Genomic DNA, 22,171 nt, shown 5'->3' on the forward strand with positions numbered 1-22,171 from the left:
GGTCCTGGGGATAAAATAGTGACTGAGACTTGCCCCTGCCCTGGAGATGCACATAGTTCAGTGGGGAGAGAGTGTGCTGGCAGGTAATTAAGAGCAATGAGCCAAGTGCTATGGGCAAGAGGTCCCCAAGGGACATAAGGCAGTGGAGATGTATATACAGTCATGAGCCACATATTGACATTTTGGTCAACAACGGTTATATGTAGTGCAATGCATTGCTCACATATTTGCGGTGATGCTGGTGTAACCAAACCTACTGAGCTGCCAGTTCTATAAAACTATAGCACATGCAGTTATGTACAACGCGTAATAACTGTTGATAATGATAATAAACGACTATGCTACTGCTACTGGTTTATGTATTTACTAGACTATACTTTTAATCATTACTTTAGAGTGTTCCCTTTTTACTTATAAAAAAGTTTGCTGTAACAATATGCCATATTACACCACCAGCAGCCTCATACATCTTATTTTTACTGTGTCTCTTGATTCTATTATTTTCTCTTGTGCTTGATTTAACCTTGTGTTGTTTTACACAGTAACATGCTGTATAGATTTATGGCCTAGGAGCAATAGGCTAGACCAAGTAGCCTAGGTGTGTAGCAGGCTGGACCATCCAGGTTTGGTTAAGTGCACTCTGTGATGTTTCCACAATGATGAAATTGCCTCATGACTCATTTCTCAAAATTTATCCTCATTGTGAAGCAGTACATGACTATACTTATATTCATATATGAGAGAGTGAGAGAGAGAAAAAGGAGAAGAAGAGATAGAGAAATCAAACGGTTCTGCACACAAATAGATGTGCATATACTGGGGGTGCCAAAAAATGTGTACACATGACTTGTATTCATCTTTTGTTATTGGTATATATTGAGTATTACAATTTTAATACAGTTTTCCTTTTTAAAATGTGTATACATTTTTTGACACCCGAGAGAGAGAGAGAGAGAGAGAGAGAGAGAGAGAGAGAGAGAGAGAGAGCACAAATATACCAAAATGTTAACAATTGTTGAGTCCATCTAGAGGGAATACAATAACTCATTGTATTATCCTTTCGACTTTGTACTTCAACACTTTTGTAATTGAAAGTGGGGAAAACATTGGGAGTAGTACATGAAAGAGGTGAATATTATACTATTGGGATGACTTAGTAAATAGTCGATATTTACAAATGTTTGTTTGATGGCCAGCAGTGCATAGTTGCAAAGTGCTTCCAAATACGTGATCTCCTTTCATCCTCAGCACAACCCTGTGGGGTCTCTAATAATCACCCGTTCACTAGCGTTTGTCTGGAGACCACTTGCTTATAAGTGATGTAGCTGGGACTGAGACTCAGGTTTTGTGACCCCAAATCCAGTCCTCTTTTGTCATCCAGAGCCTCCCTCAGGAGTCCGCAGTGTATATTCTGCTTGGGCCAGGAACGGAGAGCTTAGACAAGCAGGGGACCCTCCTTGTCTCTCTGCCCAGTCCTACTCATCCTTGGGCACGGGCCACCACCCACTTCTCCTTTTGGTCTCTGCAAGGGGTTAAGTGAGGGGAGGTAGGCCCCAAGAGAGGATGGCAGCTGACCTGGGGCCCTTTTCTCCTTGGCTGGGGATGGGGTGCGTCCAGGCAATGGTCCGGCGAAAGACAGCCTGCATGGGAAGATGGCCTCGCAAGGCCAGAGAGCATCGCAGCGTGGGCTCACCAGGGGCACCTGCCTGGGGAGAGGATCATTCCTTCAGGCACCCTGCCCAGAGGGCGTTTTATCACTTACTGCAACATGAGCCAGAGAATGGCTCCTTCTTGGTGCCCTGCCAGGTGTTGCTTGTGCTGCCAGAAAGTCTTAATCACGCTATTGAAAGGGGCCAACCCCTCCCCCACTAGCTGCCAGTTGGCTCCTGTGCCCCTTGGCTGGGCCGTAGCTTCCTGCACCCCCACAGCAAAGGTCCCCTGTTTGGGCCTGGTTCGGAGCATGCATACTTACTACTCACTGTCCTGCCTCAATTATATTTATAAGCCTCTTTTCCTAGCTCTGAAGCCCCTAGGGAGTTGCTGAAGCTCAAACGGAACAATGATACCCCTACGTGTCCAGTGTCCCCAGTGCCTGGCCCAGGACCCGGGTCAGAGTAGGGTCTCGGAAGTCTTTGCTGGATGTTATGGGCTGAATTGTGCCCCCCACCCAACCCCACTCCTGTGTTGAAGTCCTAACCCTCAGTCCATCAGAATGTGAGTGTCTTTGGAGACAAGGTCTATGAACAGTACTAATAGTTAAATGAAGTCATTGGGGTGGGCCCCAATCCCATGTGACTGGTGTCCTTATAAGCAGAGAAGGTTAGGACACAGCCTGGCACAGAAAGATCCTGTGAAGATAAAGAGAAGAAAATGGCCATCTACAAGCCAGGGAGATAAGCCTCAGAGGAAATCAACCCCGCCAACACCTTGATCTTGGACTTCTAACCTCCAGAATTGTGAGAAAACAAATTTCTGAGCCACGCTGTGGTCCTTGGTGATGGCAACACTAACAAACTAATACAATGGATGAACGTTGCATGTGTTGGAGTCTGACCATAAGACCTGGCACAGAGCTGGTGTGTGGCTAAATCTGAGAGGAAATCCACGCCCCAGACACCACCCTCTGAGTGTGGACTTCCATGCTTGAACTGGCCGCGTGGATGTGTCCCCTGTGAGCGGGTGGGCTGATCCCCACCCTCCCTCGTGACTGTCTTCTCCAGCTCTTCCTGCTGCAACTCAGCCATCCTGAGCATGTCTCAGGGACAGGAGCCCCCCAGTGTGGCAGGAGGTGGTGGAGAGGGCATGAGCAACACACCAAGAGGACCGAGTCACGGAATAATTGCAACAACTGCATCACAGGCAGCAGAGAGTCTCCTGAAGGGAGATTTCTCAGGTGTTGTCTTCATGACATCACCAAGCCACAGAGATGCCAGGGAGGGTCCAACTCAGTGTATGAAAACAACCCAGTCACTACAGGAGAGTTTCTTGGGTAAAGAAAACATGTTAGCCTTTTCCAAGCTCCCTCGGTTACGTCAAATTGGCCCAGAATTTTCAGGCTTGACATCATGGGGCCACTTTTTGATTTGGGCTGGGCTGCCTGGGTTTGTATTCACACAGTGTCACTGAGCTTGACTTTCTAGAAGCAGAGACTGTGATGGAGGCTGACATGTAAGGGGGCCAGGACTTTGTCCAGGGATGGGTTTCCTCCAGGGCCACTGAGGAGGTGGCCATCACTCATGGTGGGGAAGGTGAGTGAAAACTTCTAGTTAGAAGTGGCCAGGCCCACAGAGGTTCCGAGTATGTCCCAGGCTCTGCTGGCAGTGACATCAACAGTGGGGATACCTCTGAAGGCCAAGGGACCTAATTTCTCTGGCTTTTTGGGGAGCTGGGGGCTTAGAGTCAGACAGGCCTGGGTGTGAATCTTACCTTGCCACTCACTAGTTGAGTCGTTTAGGCTAGTTGCTTCATCTCTCTGAGCCATCATTTCCCCATTTATAAAATAGAGATAATGATATTTAGCTCACAGAGTGTTTGCATGGATCAAGTAAAGCAGGCAAAACATTTGACACATTTAAATGTTCTTTAAGATAATAGTTGCTATTATTTCATACATCTTGGTTCTACTCAATTAAAGCATCAAATGTATGCTTTTTCCAAAAAGCATAACATGTATGTTTTCATTGTTAGTAGCTGATCAAACACTGATGTGCCTGACCCTTTCTAAAGCAGCATTGGGGGGAAAAAAGGTCACTTACTTCTTGGATGATTCTTACAGAACTGCAAACAGAATGATGCCTCTGTCCTGGTGTCTTGAGACCATTTGAGTCGCTCAAAGCGATTGAGCCACACACACCAGGGTTCAGGCAAAGGGGCTGTGTCTTGTGGGTAAAGTGGACAGAACTATGCTTTGGAATTTCTCTCCTGTTAACATTTAAATAGCTGATGAGGCAGCCACTGAAAGTCTCAGGGCTCTGTGATGAGCTCCCAGTGAGCCTTGCTGATACCCAGGATGGCAGTGCTAAAAGGGACTCCCACATACTACTCATGGGACCTCAGAGGCCCAGGAAGTGAAGGCAGCCACCCGAGGCTGTGCCGCCAGCACCAAGGTATAGAGACATCAAAGATGTTACCAGAGTTTCTTGGTGTGTGAGAAAATGAAAACACAACACAACAAAACCCAGCCCTGCTGGCCACCAGACCATCATGTACCCAACTGAACACAGACAATATCCATGGAATAGAAACGATGTGCTGCAAGGACCGTTCACGTCCATGTTTGCAGTAAGACAGAGAGGAGGCCACTCTGAAACTGAAAACATGATGAAACAGTCCTTTTGTGGACTAACAGGAGTGGCGGTTTACCTCTCTCAATGCTTGCTGTAGTCCCACCTTCGTCTTCCTACCCATTAGATCACTAGGGATTAAACTAAGCAATAATTGTAGACAATAATGAATTAATTACTAAGTTATGAAGATGCTCGATCATTGAATTGCCCACAGGCCCCTTTGACAGACTCCAATCCAGAACTGCTTCTCAACCCTTTCTTAGTCCTGCCAGCACAAGCCCAAATCTTTGAAGAAGCCCCTCTCCACTCCTGGTACTGGGATGCCCCTGGATTTCTTTGGAGTGTGTCCTCCTTACTGCAGGGAGCCAAATAAACCCAACTTTTATTTGACTTCAAGTGTTTTCCTGGTGGTCTTCAGTTGGTGAACTTTCACCTCTATAAGATGGTCGTAATAATACCTGCCCAATATACTTTACAGAGACATTACAAGAAGCAAACGGTATCATGCAGGTGGGAAGGAGTTTTTAAAGTTGAAATTGCTGTAGGTCTAGAAGCTAGTACAATGCGGATTTTCCAAATGGTTCTCTTTTCAGACTTAAAGTAAGGTACTTTTTAAATGGAAGGTTCCTATTCAAGCATCTGTTATGTGTTCCTGCCTCCGTTTTCTTGGTGTAAATCCCTCGTAGGATTTAGTGTTAGGACTAGCAACAAGAAAACTTCAAAGAAACTTGCTCATGGCTGGGGCCTATCTGGAAGACCTGAGGGTTTGTGGGTACCAGCCAGGTGAGGTTGCAGAGCTGGTGACTTCTGAGCCCACCTCTGCCTTTTCCGGTTGATAACATTACTTTCTATCTGGGAGTGGCTGGGTTTCAGCCAGGCTGGGAGATAAATTCATCCACCCATCAGGACAGGCAGCCAGCAATTGTGTCTCTCTCTCTTTTTCAAACACCAATCTCAGTGGTGGCCCCACTGCTCCAGGGTGAGGGCCAAACTCCTTAGTGGAGCCTAGGAGGCCCTAACCTGCAGCCACTTCTTTTTTGTGTTCCACACTGGGCCACAGCAAACGTCTCAGGGATTCCCAATTTCATGATCTGTTTTTCAAGCCTCCAAGATGGGTTCCTGCTTTTCCTTCTGTTTGCAACATCCTTCTACTTCTTTTCCTTCAAGACTCAACTCGAATAGCACATCCTCTATAAAAGCTTTTCAGCGAACCTTTCCTGACTTATTGAGTTGAAATTATGCCTCTCCTAATCTCTAATCTACACACACACACACACACACACACACACACACACACACACACACAGGTGTAGGAGGCCGGACACCCCAGAAGTTGGGAAGCTTCTTTATAAATAGAAGCATGCTTTTTCATTTTTGTATCCTCAAGGGTACATTTTTGTACTGACGATGGGGCCTGGTACACAGTAGGTAGTTAATAAATGCTGTAATTCACTGCTGATAATCTTGCTATGTTTCAGTATAAAGCAGGATATTGTTTCCACTGTTTCGGTTTCTCTTGGGACAAGGAAGCAGGAACATTTGTCACTGGGAAGTCTTTGTAATCAAAGAAAGGCCAGTCTTGGTCCACTGAGAATCACAGGCTCTGCCCAGATTTTGGTAATGCCCAGCTCATAAGAAAAAAATTTCCTTGATCCTATTTTCAGGTCTCCCAAGGAGTGGTTGAGTATGCATGGATGGTTAATTAGTTATTGCAATAAGTATTTTTCCACCAATTACAAGTAACCCTCAGTTTGGGAATTTTTTTCATTTTAAGAATCACTTTCTTTTCAGCATGATGATATTTATTTTGGAAGAATAAATTGTAATGAATATCTTGGGGTTTTATATTCTATGGCTACGCCTGAGGGAGGTCAGTATGGAGGTCAACATCCATCCATTGAGAAGTTCATATTCCTCTCACGCCCCCACCACGAGACTCAGGAATGAAGCCAGGTTTGCCCAGGAGGCTTACATTGTTTCCCCTGGAAGGGCACTAAGCCTGGAAGTCAGAAGACCTGAGTTCAAGTCCAGTTAAAATCTTGCCACTCACTAGCTAGTTTCCTTTCTCTCGTGATTCTCAAGGTATAGTCCTCATAACTCCAGCAGCACTTGGAAACTTGTTAGAAATGCAAATTCCCAGATCCACCCCTGGCCCACTGAATTAAAAACTCTACATGCACACTGGGCCCAGAAATCATACTTGAATAAGACTATATTTATTTAACAAATTTAATAAAATGTATTTATTTTATAAATAAATACAATTTAGTAAGATCTTATTTTAATAAACTTCTGATATACACTAAAGTTTAAGAACCTCTGATCTAGTCAAATCCCTTTGTTTTATCATTTTCTAAGAAAATATATTTTTAATTATTCAAATCATTACATATACTATATATGTACTATAATACTACATAACATTTGGAGGAGAAATACTTAGATATAAACTCAATTGAAATATCAACATTTTTGTACATTTTCTTCCAGTCTCTTTTTCTTAAACATTTGTATTTTCAGAGTGTAATCCCAGGGCCCACCCAATCAGGTATACGGCTTTTGTCCCACTTAGCATTAGAATGTAAATTCTATTCAGTGTTTCCACCTTTATATCTTCAAAAGGACTCTTTTTAATGGGCCCATACAATTTCACCAGGTCCCTGAATGTGAATTTGTATATGTGGAGGTGAGGTGAAAATGCCTTAGATAGATAAGGAGGCCCCCTTTCAATGCACTTGATCTTTTTATTCTCCCCTACTCTAATCTCATTGTGGAAAAATGGAAATTATAAGTGTTTCTGGAAATAGAGTCATGAACAAGAGGAAAGTGAGGTTAGCCAGTAGCCCTGAGTTTTCCAGAGTCATCCAGAAACTCCAGAAACCCTGATTCTCCCAAACCTGAAATCCTCTCCTAAAACTCTGAAGCCGCTGGGGCATCAATGTGCTACCTTGTGGCAAAGTCTAAGAATTACACCTTTGTTCGAGAAGCATGGCTGGCAGCCTGAATCCTCCAGTGTGGAAACAAGTGGAGTTTGTCTCCTTGCCCTAAGCTGGGTGCCTGAGCATGAGCTCCAGGCACACGCTGACCACCTTACCATAGCAACCCCACTCCCTGCAGGACGGGCTGGGCTCTGACCCATTGTTCTGGTTTTTACATTGGTGCTGAAGTCTGGCAGGGGTCCAGATGACCTGCCTGCCAACCTGGCCAGCCCTTTCCTCCCTGGGCTAAACGCAAATCCCTGGCGGAGAATGCCCTACTCTACAATTGATACACATCTTGGAACCAGCACACAGCCACCTTTCTGGCTATGAAAACTGTGGTGCCTCATGCCCTGCTTAGATCCCATGGAAGTCAGGGGCACCCCAGGCTGAGGTCAGGGTAGTCACATCCCCTTGGAGAATGTAACTGAGACTGCTCAGCCCTGTCTTGTGGACCAGGCCTTGCAGCATTGTAGCAGCGGGTATGGAAAACAGGGCAGGGAGAAGGTGTGAGGGGAGATCTTGGTACTGGACAGTTAACTTCTGGTTGGGTCATTTGGTGATTCATGTGTTTGGGTCAGTTTACAGGCCCAATTCTTTCGGCAATCAGCCCTCTTGATTACTCTCTGAAAAATGGACCATACACCTGGCCCAGAATTAAAGAATATGGATTCAAAACCTGGGTCCCTTGTGAATGGCAAGCAGGGTGGAGGACAGGCTGCTGTCTTCTCACTTCAGGCTTGTGTTCTCCGGGAGGGTCTCAGTAGGACTCCAGACCGGCTCAGTGGTAGGGCCAGGAGGTCCAGTAGAGGGCAGATAGATTTTCACTGCAATGTTGGGGGCTGGCCTTCTGCTGATTCCCTTTCATGTACACTCCCAGGTGAGTGAGCTCCATGTCTGGATGCCACATCCAGTATTACTCATGAATGATGTTCCCTGCAAATGTGGAGGCCTGTCAAAAATTTGCAGGCCCTACTGGGGGACTAATTCTGGGCCTGACTGAGGATGGGTGGAGGTGGCAGGTCTTAAGGGATAGTACAGGTCTCTTTCCCAGTGGCCCTCTAGGGACAACAAATCCAGGACCAACTTAATTGCAGATAATCAGAGTCTTTCTTTTGTAATTTTATTTTTTTCTTTTACATTTAAAAATTTAACAAAAAACTCCATTCATGGCTTTAAAACTCTTCATATAGCTTTAAATGTGCTTCAAATACCTAGCAATATACAGGGATACAGTTTTTTCTGTCATGATTCAATATGTAGGTTATTTTGTCCTGTTTCTTCCCCATCTTATCACATACAAAATATCCTCATGGTTATTTCTAAAGCCACAGGCCCAATTGTTATTCAACTTTTTAAAGGTCACAGGTCGCTCTGATAATTTACCAAAAGTTTTCACCCGTCTCCTTCACTCAAATTGCACATACACGCAGCCTTGGGTGCCATCCAGGAGGTATCCAGACTCTCTGCAACCCATCCCTGTGCTGGGTTAAGATCCCCAGCCTTTAACTACCATGTTTCCCCGAAAATAAGACCTAGCTGGACCATCAGCTCTAACACATCTTTTGGAGCGATAATTAATATAAGACCCGGTATTATTATATTATTATATTATATTATATTATATTATATTATATTATATTATATTATATTATATTATATTATATTATATTATATTATATTATATTATATACCTGGTCTTACATTAAAATTAGACCGGGTCTTATATTAATTTTTGCTCCAAAAGACACATTAGAGCTGATGGTCTGGCTAGGTCTTATTTTCGGGGAAACACAGTATGAGTGTCTAATGAATCCCATCATTATCACCCCCAAAAGTTCTTAGAATGTTTAGTAGTAGGTATTTGAAACAATGCTTGTTTAAAGACGGACTTAGCAATAATTGGACCCTCTATCATTGATGGTTTATTGTTGGGCATTCAAGCGGTTTCCAGTTTGTTGCAGTTGTGACTCAATGTTGCTGTCAACACCGTCCTGTGTTTTGTTTTTGTTTTTTTTAATTTCTTCTTCCCAGAAGACCTCGTTTTAGAAAGTGTTTGGGCTTGGAAAACACATGCACCTTATCAGCTCTGTACCTTTGCTTATGCACAAGGAAAGCCTCGTTCTCTTTTGTACAGATTCCATCTTGCAAGACCCTGCTCAAAAGCTACCCCCCAGAAGCCTGTACCACACTTGGAAGTAAAGTCTTCTGCATTTGTACCTGCTGTTTGTCTTAGTCCATTTGGCTGCTATAACAAAGCACTATAGACGTGGTGGCTTGTAACCAACACAAATTTATTTCTCACAGTTCAGGAGCCTGGAACTCTGAGATCAGGGTGCCAGCATGGTCAGGTTTAGGTGACGACCCTCTTCCTGGTTTCCTTACATGGCGGAGAGAGAGTGAACTCTCTGGGGTCCCTTTTATAAGGGCACTAATCCCATTCACAAGGGCTCCATCCTCACGAATGAACCACCTCCCAAAGTCTCCACCTCCTAATACCATCACATTGGGGTTAGAATTTCAACCTGAATTTTGGTGTGTGGGGAACAGAAATAGTCAATCCATTGCACTCATCTCTAGTGATACTCATCACATTCCAGGCTCTAGTTGAGAAAATTTTATATACATGTCTTGTCTTCTTTATTAGACTCAGTGGTATACGCTATGTATTTGAAACCCAGAGTAGATCGTTTTAATATCCCTCTTCTTTGTAAGACAAAATTATGTACAGTAATATTCATGTAAAAATCAGTAATAAAATCACTATTTTCTTGATTTGTTTTTTAATTTGAGAGCAACGAACAATTTTAAAAAGAAGACATTTGAATTTTAAAGATACTCAAATGCATTAAAAGTACTTCCTGTAAGAACCAAAATTTTTACTTCCCAAACAAAATATTACACCTCACAGTTCACTGTAAAATCTGTTTTACTGCTTTAAATTTTAAACACAAAAATTCTTAAGTGATCACATAGGTTAATAGAATTGAAGTTCTCAGGTTCTATTTCTTGTCTTTACGATCACTATAGTATTATTTTTTACTTTGACTCTGTTGAAATGCAGGAACATGCAGTAAGGAGCACAGAGTTGGAGACATGCGATGACCAAAGTGAGTTGGAAGGACTCTGAATCGTTACGCACTTCCTCTTGCAGTGAGCACGTGTCGTTGAACCTGTGAGTGTCAGGGGCCAACTACATAACTGGGAGTTCTGTGATCAAAGTTTATATGTATATTAATAAAACTCAACAGTAACCACGGCAGTTGTTTACAATTTTGACCAGAAAACTATTTTTTTGGGGAAGAGCTTTGTGTTTTATCACTGGCATTATTTAGAATTGTGATAATGAGAGGAAGACCAATTTTTAGTAGGTTCTAGTGTTGTATTTCATTTTCTATATACGGCTTTCAGGGCAGGTGTCTCCCACCTTCTAAGCCCTGATTTGACACTGAATCCCGAGAGGGCAGGGGTCCAGTGTCTGTACAGCGTCTATTGCTTGAATGCAGTGGTTCTGAGTGTGGGTGAGGCCCCTGCAGAATCTCGGAGGATGTCCTCCCTGATCCTATATGTGAGGCCAATTTTCTTCAAACAAAGCGACATATTACAATAGATTGAATACAGAAACAGATGAAAGAATCCAGCTGCCTTCTGTGAAGCCAGACATTAAAGAAATTAGCAAAATCTCTTTGCAAACCATTGTCACTCTTTTGACTCACTTTCGTTGTGGTTGTTTTGGAAAATTCAAGTTATTTCTCATAATATCATGTTATACATGTTAACATGTGATAAATTTGTTATTTTTAAAGGCATTAAAAATTTTTAAATGTCTCGGTTTTAGTCCCTACTATGGAAAATATTGATAGCTGTATTCCATATAAAAAAGCTCTTTGGAGTTAGTTCTAAATAATTTTTAAGAATGTACTGGTGTCCTGAGACAAGAAAGTTTGAGAATCGTGGTCGTACTGCACTGCTTGTATAGAGCCGATGCGGCGCACATGTGTTAGATGAATGAATGACTGAATGGATGCGCTTCAGCTGCTTTTAGGATTTGGAAGCTGTGGCTGGAATTGGCAGGAAGGGGCAGGCCCCTGTGGGCGGTAGGGCTGGACACCTGGGAGGGGGCAGGGGCAACAGCTTCCCTTAGAAGTGGTGTTGGCCCTGATGGCAACACTGGTGGGGTGGGCCTGGGCCTCTGGCAGTGAGGTGGGGATGAGGGTGATTGTAGCTCTGTGTCCTGGGGGCTTCAGGAGGTTTACCACATCCTGTTCCCTTTGGAGCTGATGGGCAGGAACACCTCCCCGAATCTGCCTCCTGGGAGAGGAACTGAGCAGAATGGTTTTCTAGGGACCACGGGCTGTCATAACACTGGGTGTGAACACAATGAAGACAGAGGCCTGTAGCCTCCATCAAACAGATTAACCTCTAGGTTCCTCTCCCTGCTTTGCTCTAAATAGCCACGGAACCTCTGGCAAGTCCCTTAACTGCTGGCTTATCACCCACATAGTGAGGGTGGGGCAGAATGTCTGTGCAGCTCTGGCACATAGTGGGTGCACAGTCCATTAGTAATGTCATTAATAATAATGAAAAGAAGTAGGTTGGGAGGGGTGGGGTTAAGAAAGAAGGGTCCCGGAGAGAGTTCTTCCTGGCCCATGACTAGTGATAGCTGAAGCTTAGTGTATAAAGCAGGCTTTCTCAACCCTGGTACTACTGACAACATTTTGCCCTGGATAATTCATTGTTGTGGAGGCTGTCGTGTGCATTGCAGGATGCTTAGCCCATCCCTGGCCTCCAATCACCACGCGCCAATAGCACTCTCTCCCTAGTTGTAACCACTGGAAATGTCTCCGAACCTTGCCCCAGGTCCCCTGGGGGGCAGGAGGGCCGTTTTGCCCAGAGTTGGGAACCACCCATCTAGATCCTCATCTGACAAGGGCTCCATGTTGGGATGCTTACTTCCTGGCAGTGCCCAGGAAGGTGGGCACAGCCCCATGCACACAGATCTGACTCATTCCTTGCAGAAAGAATTCTGCCAAGAGATTCTGCTTTCAAAGGAACAAGAGGCCTCCTGACTCTGATCCTTTCTCCTGAGGAGCCCTCCTGCTAATTGTGGCCACTTCCCTCGGCTTTTGGACAAACCAGGACCGGGGAAAGCAGCAGCTGACTAGCACGGGTTTGTTGAAGGAAATCTGGAGAAAACCCAGCAGCCCAGGGGAGGCTGTCCAGCCCTTTGACCTCCACCTCAGCACTGATGGTTTCCAGCCCCCAAGTCTCCACTGAAAACCAGTCTGGGCCAATCAACAGCAGAATAAACAGAGGGTGGTTTTTCACGCAACGGAATGCTCAGCAACTCGAATGAACAAACCACCAGCACACACAGCCTCAAGGTCGAACGTCACCAATGTAATGTTGGTGAAAAAAACGAGAAGCAAAGAGCACGCACTGTATGCTTCCACTAACGAAAAGTTCCCCCTAAAAGGCAAAATGATCTATGGTAAGGCTCCAGGGGTGCACAAGGGAGGCTTCTGGGATGCGGTTTCAGATTGTGAAAATGTACTAAGCACTTATGATATAGGCACTTTCCTATGTATGTTTCAATAAAAAAAATAAACAAAACAGCATTCTGAACCAAAGTTCAGGACAGGCCCTTAAAGCAAACTCCCTATGAACCCAGTAATAAAAATCATCAGCAATTTTGCCTGTATGGCTCTAAATTATTATCATCACTTTTGGAAATGGCTTTGTAAATAACATGATATATGCAAAATAATTGGCATAGTGGTTGGCACTCAGAATGCCCAGTGGATGATAATAATGAATACTGCTAATAAGTTATTAACTGACCTAGGATACAAAATAGTAATTGAATACAAAGAACAGTCCTTTTTCTTAAGGAGAAAAGAAATTTCTGGAATTTTCAAGTACATTCTGGTTAGTAAATTCCTGATTCTTAAAGTTTTTCGAGCTCCCTCTAAGCATAGTCTTTGAGGAAAGAAAAATCTAAGCCTCTGCCTTAGAATTACTAGCTCCTGACCACTAACCAGCACAAAAAGAAAGTCCAAAATGCCAGTCTTAGTTGGCCAAACTGTTCAGTTTACTTCATGTCTATCATTTATTGATCCTGTACACTATTTAGCCAGGAATCTGGAATCCACTTACCTGGTCAAGCATTTGGATCTCTGGCCATCAATCTAGTTTCTGAATTTATAGACCAAACAGACATGACTGCTGTTAGATTTCTCAGACTCAGAGTAAAACTTTGAAATCTAGAAAATGTGCAGTGATATCTCTTTAGACCTGGCTGGAAACAGGACTCTACAAATTCCTTTCTTCTGAGAGAGCTAGCAATTAGGCAACCTCAGCAAGACAAAGCATTTCATTGCAGCCTGTGCTTTCCGATTGAAAATTAGATGCCAAAGTAACTCTCAGGAAGACTGGAAACCCAGATTATTCTCCACCGAAGAAGTCTTAGCATGATTATTTCTGAATCAGATATGCAAGAAACTTCAATGCCAACAGCAAGCATGTTGAGAAGACTTCTATTCCCAAAGTGGTTTCCTAAAATTTCAGTCCTGTTACAAATGGCTACCTATCCCTGTGATCTGTGATGCCACTAACGGAACCACCTGTGAAGCAAGCTCTCACATAGTCAACAATTGCACTCTTTGTGACATACATTCAAAACGAAAAAAAGAAAAATCCATGCCCATCTCCGGAGAAAAGGCAGGCTCTTACCTAGTCCTAGGCTTTGTCCATAGGCACTTGATTGGATAAAGATGCTCAAAACCAAGAAAATGGAGACACACAGGGAACTTCCCATTTCTCCTGTCTCACCCGAGGTCCGAGGTCTTCTCGCTAATTTCTGAAGCTAAAGACCAGATTGCCTATTGATACTTTGTTAGGAAAGGCTGCCCATTAATAATTAACCTTTAAACATGTTATTTAGTGTTCAGACTTTTCCTTGCTACCCCCAAACCCAAATCTAAGCATATCTGTTACAAAAAAGGTTGATTTACAAAAGTGATTTTTATCCTGATACATTTTGAAAATAAAACATCTTGTCACGTGTTCTTACCTTCTTAGGCCAAGGTCACAGTTCCAAATTAATCAATTTAAAGTTAATGTGTTGTGTTTGGAAATTCTGTCAAAGGTCACGGTAGGTGACTCCCACACGGTTGCCTAAGTCCCCCTCTGACAGCACTGCAAAGGGTATTCAGGCTCATGGCAGTGGTGTTTTAAATTGCAGGTTAAGTCCAAAGGAAAAGCAAAGGGCTCTGCTATATGGAGAGCTCCCAGAGGGTCTGTTTTCTGTGGAGTTCTGCAAAATTGCCGGTGCCTGTGGTCAAAGAGTGGTGGGGCAATGTTTCTAAAACTGAAAGGGGCAGAAAACCTCTAACCTCAGTGGAAAAAGGGGCAAAGATGCAGAACTGGATGCTTTTGCTGGGACCTCATGGAGAGATGACCCTACAATAAACACAAGCTTTACTTCTCTGTGTTAATTAAGGCTGTGAGGAAGCTTGGTAAGGACACTTGGCAAAACCAGGCAGGAGAAATGCCACTGTGTATGACTCTTATAATATTCCTTGAGTCTCTAGTTTTATTTAAACTTTATTGACTTGTTCAATTTTCTTTTTTTTTTTTGAGTGGGGGGCATACCTCCTATATGCCAGGCACTGTTCTAGGCACTTGGGATATACAAGTGAACAAAACAGACCAAGATTCCAGTCCTTGTTAAGCTTATGGAAGGAGTCAGATAATACACAATAGACATAATAAATAAGAGATTTACCTAAATCTGTAGAATGCAATGAGAACACTGGAAAAAGGAAAAGTAAAGCAGAGTTAAGGAGGTAGGAGAAAGTAGGGATTTTAAATAGAACGGTCAGGGAGAGCCCTGTTGGGAAATTGAATTTTGAGCAAAAGTTTTAGTTAGTTGCCGCTGTGGACATTTTGGGGAGGAGAGCTCAGACAGCCAGAACAGTCAGTGCAGCCAGTGCAAAGGTCCTGAGGTAGGAACATGCCTAGTATGTTCCAGGAAGAGCCAGGATACCAGTGATTAGGGAGATGTCATTGTAAGGACTTTGGCTTTTACACTATGAGACAAGGGGAACCATTCTGAGCAGAAGCATGACATGATTTGCGTTATATTTTAAAACGATCATTCTGGTTTGCAAGGCTAGAAACAAATTATTAGTGAGCAAGGCTGCAAATGGTGGCTTCATTCAGCATGGTAGCAGTGGAACTGGGAATGGTGGATGGGTACTGGATATATTTTAAAGGTAAATATACTAGGATTTCCTGACTACTGGGATGTGGCGTGTGAAAGAAAGACAGGAGGTGAGGAAGACTTCAAGGATTTGGCTTGAGTAATGGGACAGTGGAGTTGAAATCAGCTGAGATGGGGACAGTTTTGAGGGGAAGATTAGGAATTAGTTTTGACCACTTGGAGTTTGAGATGTCTCTCAGATATCCAGGTGGAAATGTGGGGTAGGCAGTTACATAACTGCCCAGAGGATCACTGCCCCTGGGAAACTGGCAGATAGGATCTCCTGAGGACACCAGCAGATTTGGACAGATGGACCCTAGGCCAAAGCCTGGCACTGTGCTGTCCTCTGGCTGCACCTCCTTCCAGAGGGCTGTAGTTTGGGGACCGTCACTCAGATGCATGATTTCTGAGCAGAGACTTCTGCCCTGACTCTCTGGCTGGTTTTGTTCTACCCTACACCGTTAAGTAGTATCTGCAGGTTCCACTTCACTTTTTATTTCCCGGAAAGGCGGACCTAAAACCAGCTAGTTATGCACTTTGAGCTCCTCTCCCCGGGGCTCACCTCATCTTTTGTCCTCTGGGTACTGTCAGGAAACCTTCCCCCCACACTGTAGATTAACTCACCAACACCAGTGTAGCTGAGTGCCCCCGGGATCTTGGGTCTACTTCCCACTATCTGTGCAAAATGTTACTTAACTTTAATGAGGCCCATCTCTTCACCTGTAAAATGGGATAACATGAGCTGGAAACATTATTTTAAGATATCAACTGAATATTATTTTTCTCCCAACTTCTTCACCTTGCTCTCCCTCCCACTTAAAAAGGGCAAAGTAGAGAAAAGTCTACGAATCTTTTGTCTTCCCAAAGCGTAGGACCTAGGGCAAGCAAATTTAACCAACAAAGGCAAACAGAAGGCTAAAAATGTTTTAAAGGGATGTGAAGGGAGGAGCACTCCCACCTTCCCATCACTAGAAAGAGTCTCTAGAGCTTTGCAAGTGGGTGGGGGAGGGTGAGATTTGTCTATGAGGGCAGAGGGGACAACCCCTTGTTTCCCAGGAGCTCTGCTAGGAGGTGGTACGAGTCCAGAGAAGAAATGGCTGCGTTGGCAAGTGGGCAAAAGATGCCCCTGTGCCTGGCACGGGGTGGGAGCAGCAGTGAGCCTCCAGTGCCAATAGGTCATGTAGATGGGGAGGACAAGCCACACAGTGGCCACCTATGTGGACTGATGACAGAGGACCAGCCGCTCACTCCCAACCCCAGGCCTGTCTGATCCAGAACTATGGCGTAACTAGGGGTGGGGGATGGAGAGAAGGAATCTAGGAGGTCCTGAAAAATAAGAGTTTGGAGTTGTAGTTCAGATGGGTTACAGAACATAAAGACATTTCTTGCACCGCAGAATTTGTGGACTGAGATTCACACCGCTATAAACATAGGCATGTCCTGAGTAGAATTTGCACGTGAAGTGCCCAGCCATACGCCTGGTTCATAGTCGAGGTTCAGTAAATTACAATGACTTCTTTTGGAGGCAATATGCTCAGGGATCAAGAATCCAGGCTTTGGAATTAGACAGGTCTAGATTCAAATCCCAGGCCTATCACTTACTAACTGGGTGACCTAGGGCAAGATACTCATGTTTTGAACTTGACTTTTCTCCAGCTATATTATGGGACTAATGATACCTACCTGAGTGGATATAAGGAGGTAATTTAAAGAGACAAAGCCCTTAACTACCCTAGCAAGTAGGAAATAATAAACGGCAGCTACTATTATTTTTATTGTTTTTAATTGACCTTGAGATCAAGAGGCTGTCCAGGAAGTAGATTATAGCAGGGCCACAGTATTCGAATTTTAGCAGAAAATGCAAATGACAGGAACACAGAAGGGTCTGTACTAGTGGTTGAGCTTTGGAATGGGAGTCAGCCCGAGAGCTTGGGAAAAGGACAAGCTACAGGCCTATCCCAAGAAAACTGAATCAGAACTTCTAGGGCTGGGCCTGGAGAACCTTCACTGAAAACAGGTTCTCCAGGTTGTTCTTGGTCACCTGAAGTTTGAGGACCATGGCCTCAGAGTGGTGCTTGAGAGACAGACTGGGGGTATGAGAACAAAATAACAGGCCTTTCAGATTTTTCTTATATCACCTGGTATAGGCTGATGTTTGTGTTTCCCCCAAATTCGTATGTTAAATCCTAATCCCCAAGGTGATGGTACTTGGAGGGGGGGCCTTGGGAGGTGATTAGGTCATGAGGATAGAGTCCTTATGAATGAGATTAGTTCCCTTACAGAAAGGACCCCAGGCAGATCCCCTGCCTTTTCCTCCATGTGCAGTTACAATGAGAACACAGCCATCTCGGAGACCCTCATCAGATACCAACTAGGCCAGTGTCTTGATTTTGAGCTTCCCAGCCTCCATAGCTGTGAGAAATAAATTTGCTGTTTATAAGCCACCCAGTCTGTGCTATGCTATTATAGCAGGCCAAACAGACTAAGATATCGCCTTAGAAAAATTTGTGTATTTATATTTATAATATATTCATATATAGTGAGTGCTATGTAACATATTAGTGCTATATAATTTATAAGCAAATAAATATCCATATGTTTTGGGGGGCACTAAAATTTTTTTTCCCTTTTATTTATTTATTTATTTTAAATTAAAGTTTATTGGGGTGACAATTGTTAGTAAAGTTACATAGATTTCAGGTATACAATTCTGTAATACATCATCTATATATTACATTATGTGTTCACCACCCAAAGTCAGTTCTCCTTCCATCACCATATATTTGATCCCCTTTACCCTCATCTCCCACTCCCCTCCCCCCTTACCCTCTGGTAACCACTAAACTATTGTCTGTGTCTATGAGTTTTTGTTTCTCATTTGTTTGTCTTGTTCTTTTGTTGTTTTAAACTGATAAAGGCACTCCATTAAAAATGTGTGAGGACTCTGCCATAGAGGAATAGAATGGCCACCAGGCCTTCATGACCTCTGACTGTAATGTGGTTGACTCCATTAATACATCGGAATAGTCAATAGATCCATTAGTGGGCTCTTTAGTCATTTCCACCCCCAAGAAAGCCCAGCAGTTAATGGAGGACCCTTCATTTCTCATGAGTTGAAAAGGAAGCAGGCGTAAGCCCCATGGAAACTGGAGCCTCCTCCAGTAGAGTTATCAGCATTACCCATGGGATTACTGCCCAGTGGTTTCTTTCATCTGCAATCCTCAGTCCAAAATAATTATGGCTTTATAATTCAATTCTTAAAAATTGTCCAGTTTTTGTTCTTATTTAATTTGAAGAGCTTCTTGAAGAAATAGAGATTTCGAGAGACTGGCATTTGGTGACCTGAATGTAACCTTTTCTTTAGTGTAATGGTGATAAGAAAGTTAATCAGGAGAAAAGAAATAAATATTTTACAGAGATAAAGAGAGCAAGTCCCGGGAAGAGAGAAGCCAGGGGATCAAGGTGAAGTTCACTGATGAGAGAAACAAGGTTTTATATTTAGAATCAGATTTCTTTGCTTTCGTCTACAGAAATTGGGGATACCTGAGAATGGCAGCCTGAGGCTGGAGTTCTAAGAAAAAGAGTAACTGAAACAGTAACTTTTGGATTGGTACTATTATTTTCCTAATTTTACAGTTGAGATTTTAGAGATTAAGAACTGAGACCCAAAAAAACCCAAAACAAGACAAAAACAAAAAACAAAACGTAAAAAGTTGAGAGAGGGGAAATCGGGGCCATCTGAGTCCAGGGTAAGTTTTCTTAACCATAAACCCTTGTTCCCTGCATATCTGGCTTTCCCAGGATTGCACCGGGCTTTCTTTCCTATACCTCAAACCTCTTCCACTCCCACGATGAAATTAATGAAGTTTCCAGGACCATGTTATTAGAAAAATGATGACCCTCTCTTATTCTTGCTTGGGGCCAGACTGCCACTGGGAAAGTGACCAAGTTTTTATTGAGTCACCAATCGACCTATGTGGACATTCTTTTACCATGTGGGGATATGGCAAAACAAGTAGGGACACTTCCTTAGTTTCAATTGGAACATGTCCTCATTTGGGAAGCGGTTGGCCTGGAATTTAATCTTTTCCTTATGTATTTTTTTTAAAGACCCGTAAACAAATGAAAGGTGAAAACAAGATTGCAGATGTTTTAGACGGAAAGAATGAAGTGTTTTAAACCTTTCAAGCAGGTTTTCATTCACCCAAGATCATCACACCTCACGGAATAACCTTTGCCAATTGACCTTTGTATCAGCTCTGCCTCTGACTCACTGTGTGAACTTGGGCAAATCATGTAACCTCTGTCCACCTCGGTTTTCTCATCTGTGAAGTGGAATTGTGAGGATTAAATGTCATCACATGGAAAACGCTTATAACAACTTTTGGCACAATCAGAGCTCATTTGATTTTTGTAACAAATGAGGTAGGAATTACTTCTTCTATTTTACAGGTGAGAAAACTGAGGCTCTGAGAATTCTTGTTCAGGGTCACATGTTTAATCAATGTAGATGGGATATAAGGACTTCTAGGCCCCTGTAAACTCTATTGCTTTCTTATTCCCCAAGTCTAAAGTGAGGAGCTGAGTACCTACGGAGCAAAGAGCTGAGATCTCTTTCTACACTTATTTTTACGTTTCCTGCTCTGTCCTGGGCCATTTATTCTCCCCATCAGAATTTCAGTTGCTGGTTTGTGGAACGATTTAAAAAGCCAAACCAACAACAATAACAGCAACAACAACAAAAAACCCCACAAAAACCAGAGCAGTCTGTTTTTATGACTAGATACTTTGAAACCAATAACAAATTTTATGATTTAATAGTACCAGTAGAATGGAAAACCTTTTTTCTCTGTTTGCATTATGTTTGAATGCAAAAGGAAATAAAGATTTAAGTTGGTTTTGAACAGCCAGATAGACATTAAACATTGCTCCATTCTTCAAGTTTTCCAAAGGTTTTTTTCTCCTTGGTGGGAAAGAGGGCAGGCATAGACTAGACTGTGCCTGCACCCTCCAGCTGCTTGGGTGTTGGTTAGGCTTGTTGAGAGGTGATTACGATGGGGTCCTCAGAGACAGCAATCAAGCTGCGAACTGAATTGGAGAATTGCAGCAAACCAAGGGCACAGTTTGAGAAGGTGGGCCATCAGCATGCTGCCCCTTTTTTAGGTCCCAGTATTTCTAATTATGGGATACCCAAGGGCACAGTCTCCATCCTGGGTGTTAGGCAAAGCTGGGGCAGTGCTAAGATTGAAATGGCCCAAGTCTCTCTGCAGCAGCTGGTATTCGAACCATATCACATACTCATCTTACAAAGGCTTTCTGGGCTTAGAACATGAAGACTTTGGCTGCAAGAAATCAGAAACCAGTCCCAGTGATCGGCTTCCACTGCTGCTGCTGACTCATCATTTTCCCCACTGACAGCATATCTTGCTGACGTGATTACTCATTGATTCCTAGACAGGCCTACAAGTCAGGGATTAACAGTTTAGGGGCCAACTCCCAAAGATGCCATAGTCTCTATGTGATCTGATTGAAACCTCAGGAACAATCCTATGAGTCAACTATGACAATTCCCTATGTAGAGAGAAGAAAACTGAGGCTTAGGGAGGTTACTGAGTTGCCTAAATCCACACCCTGGTAAGTGGTGGAATGGGAAGCTCACACAACAAAATTAGTTGTGCCAAGGAAGGTAGGAATTGGCTGTGAGATCCTCATGTGCCTAAATTGAAAAAAACAAAAACGAAAACGCAATTGTGTTGTGCTCTTGCACTGCAGATAATGACATAGATCATGTTTTATTTTTATTATTATTATTACTTTCAAAACAAAAGTTCTCAAGCCCCTTTTCAGCTATTTAATAGAGATAGCCTGAAATCGCCCATGAGACATAGCAAAAGATCCAATCCAAGATAAGGGCACTAGAGCCTTTGCTCATGAAGCTTTGTCATGAACCAAACAGAGTGCTTGGCAGGAAATTGTCAGGGTGAGATGGCTATGAAAGATCCAATTTACACACCACCATCAGTCATCCAGTTACTCTTGAAACCATTTGGATTAGATCATGCCTAGGGGCCTCCAGAAAGCAACAATGAGATGCTTTGATAATTCTGTTCAGAGATAATTTTTTTAAAAAAGGTAAAATTGCGACTCTCATTCAGATATAAAAATGAACAGGTGGTATTTTTTTAGCTCATTGGTGAGAAAGCTGGTAAGGGCGTTATAACCAATTCCAAGGAGAACCCAAAAGCCTCCACATATTTATATGGATAGAGGAATGCTGAAATGAATGTGCAAATGGAAGCAAAAATATTTCTTCCACAGTGTGGGAGGGAAGTCAGTGGAACCTTGACAGGACAGGACATAATTTGCATTTTGTCTTGCTATTGTTACCTGTAATGTACAGTGTTGTAAAATGCCTCAAGGGCAACGAACACTAGAATCAGATAACCCAGGAGGCCGTGCTATGTGTAGACAATGCTGGTTTTCCATTGAGGCACCAAATTTCTCCCTGTAATTCCTATTGTTAAGAAATGATAAAGAAACAGTACTTAGCTACAGAATACTAAAGATAACTGGATAGGATTCCTTCCCGAGGAAAGGCTGCCTCTTTTTATATCTTTGTCTCCTGAGTGGAGGCTTTGTGATAA

The 22,171-nt window shown here is 43.2% G+C and overlaps 1 protein-coding gene across 2 annotated transcripts in view; it reads right to left on the reverse strand.

Annotated features, from left to right (window-relative positions):
* Positions 1 to 22,171, reverse strand: part of LIPC (lipase C, hepatic type) — a 153,811-nt gene that overhangs the window by 114,808 nt on the left and 16,832 nt on the right. The window contains exon 2 of one of the 2 annotated variants that reach the window (XM_074327680.1): positions 13,997 to 14,129. In XM_074327680.1, coding sequence (XP_074183781.1) covers positions 13,997 to 14,081 — 85 coding nt within the window. In that variant the 5' untranslated portion in view covers positions 14,082 to 14,129. Of the gene's footprint in view, positions 1 to 13,996; positions 14,256 to 22,171 lie in introns of those variants that run through there. The other variant, XM_019732297.2, reaches the window with a different exon arrangement.

Source organism: Rhinolophus sinicus, linkage group LG03 (genome assembly GCF_036562045.2).
Source record: "Rhinolophus sinicus isolate RSC01 linkage group LG03, ASM3656204v1, whole genome shotgun sequence".
Lineage (NCBI taxonomy): Eukaryota > Metazoa > Chordata > Mammalia > Chiroptera > Rhinolophidae > Rhinolophus > Rhinolophus sinicus.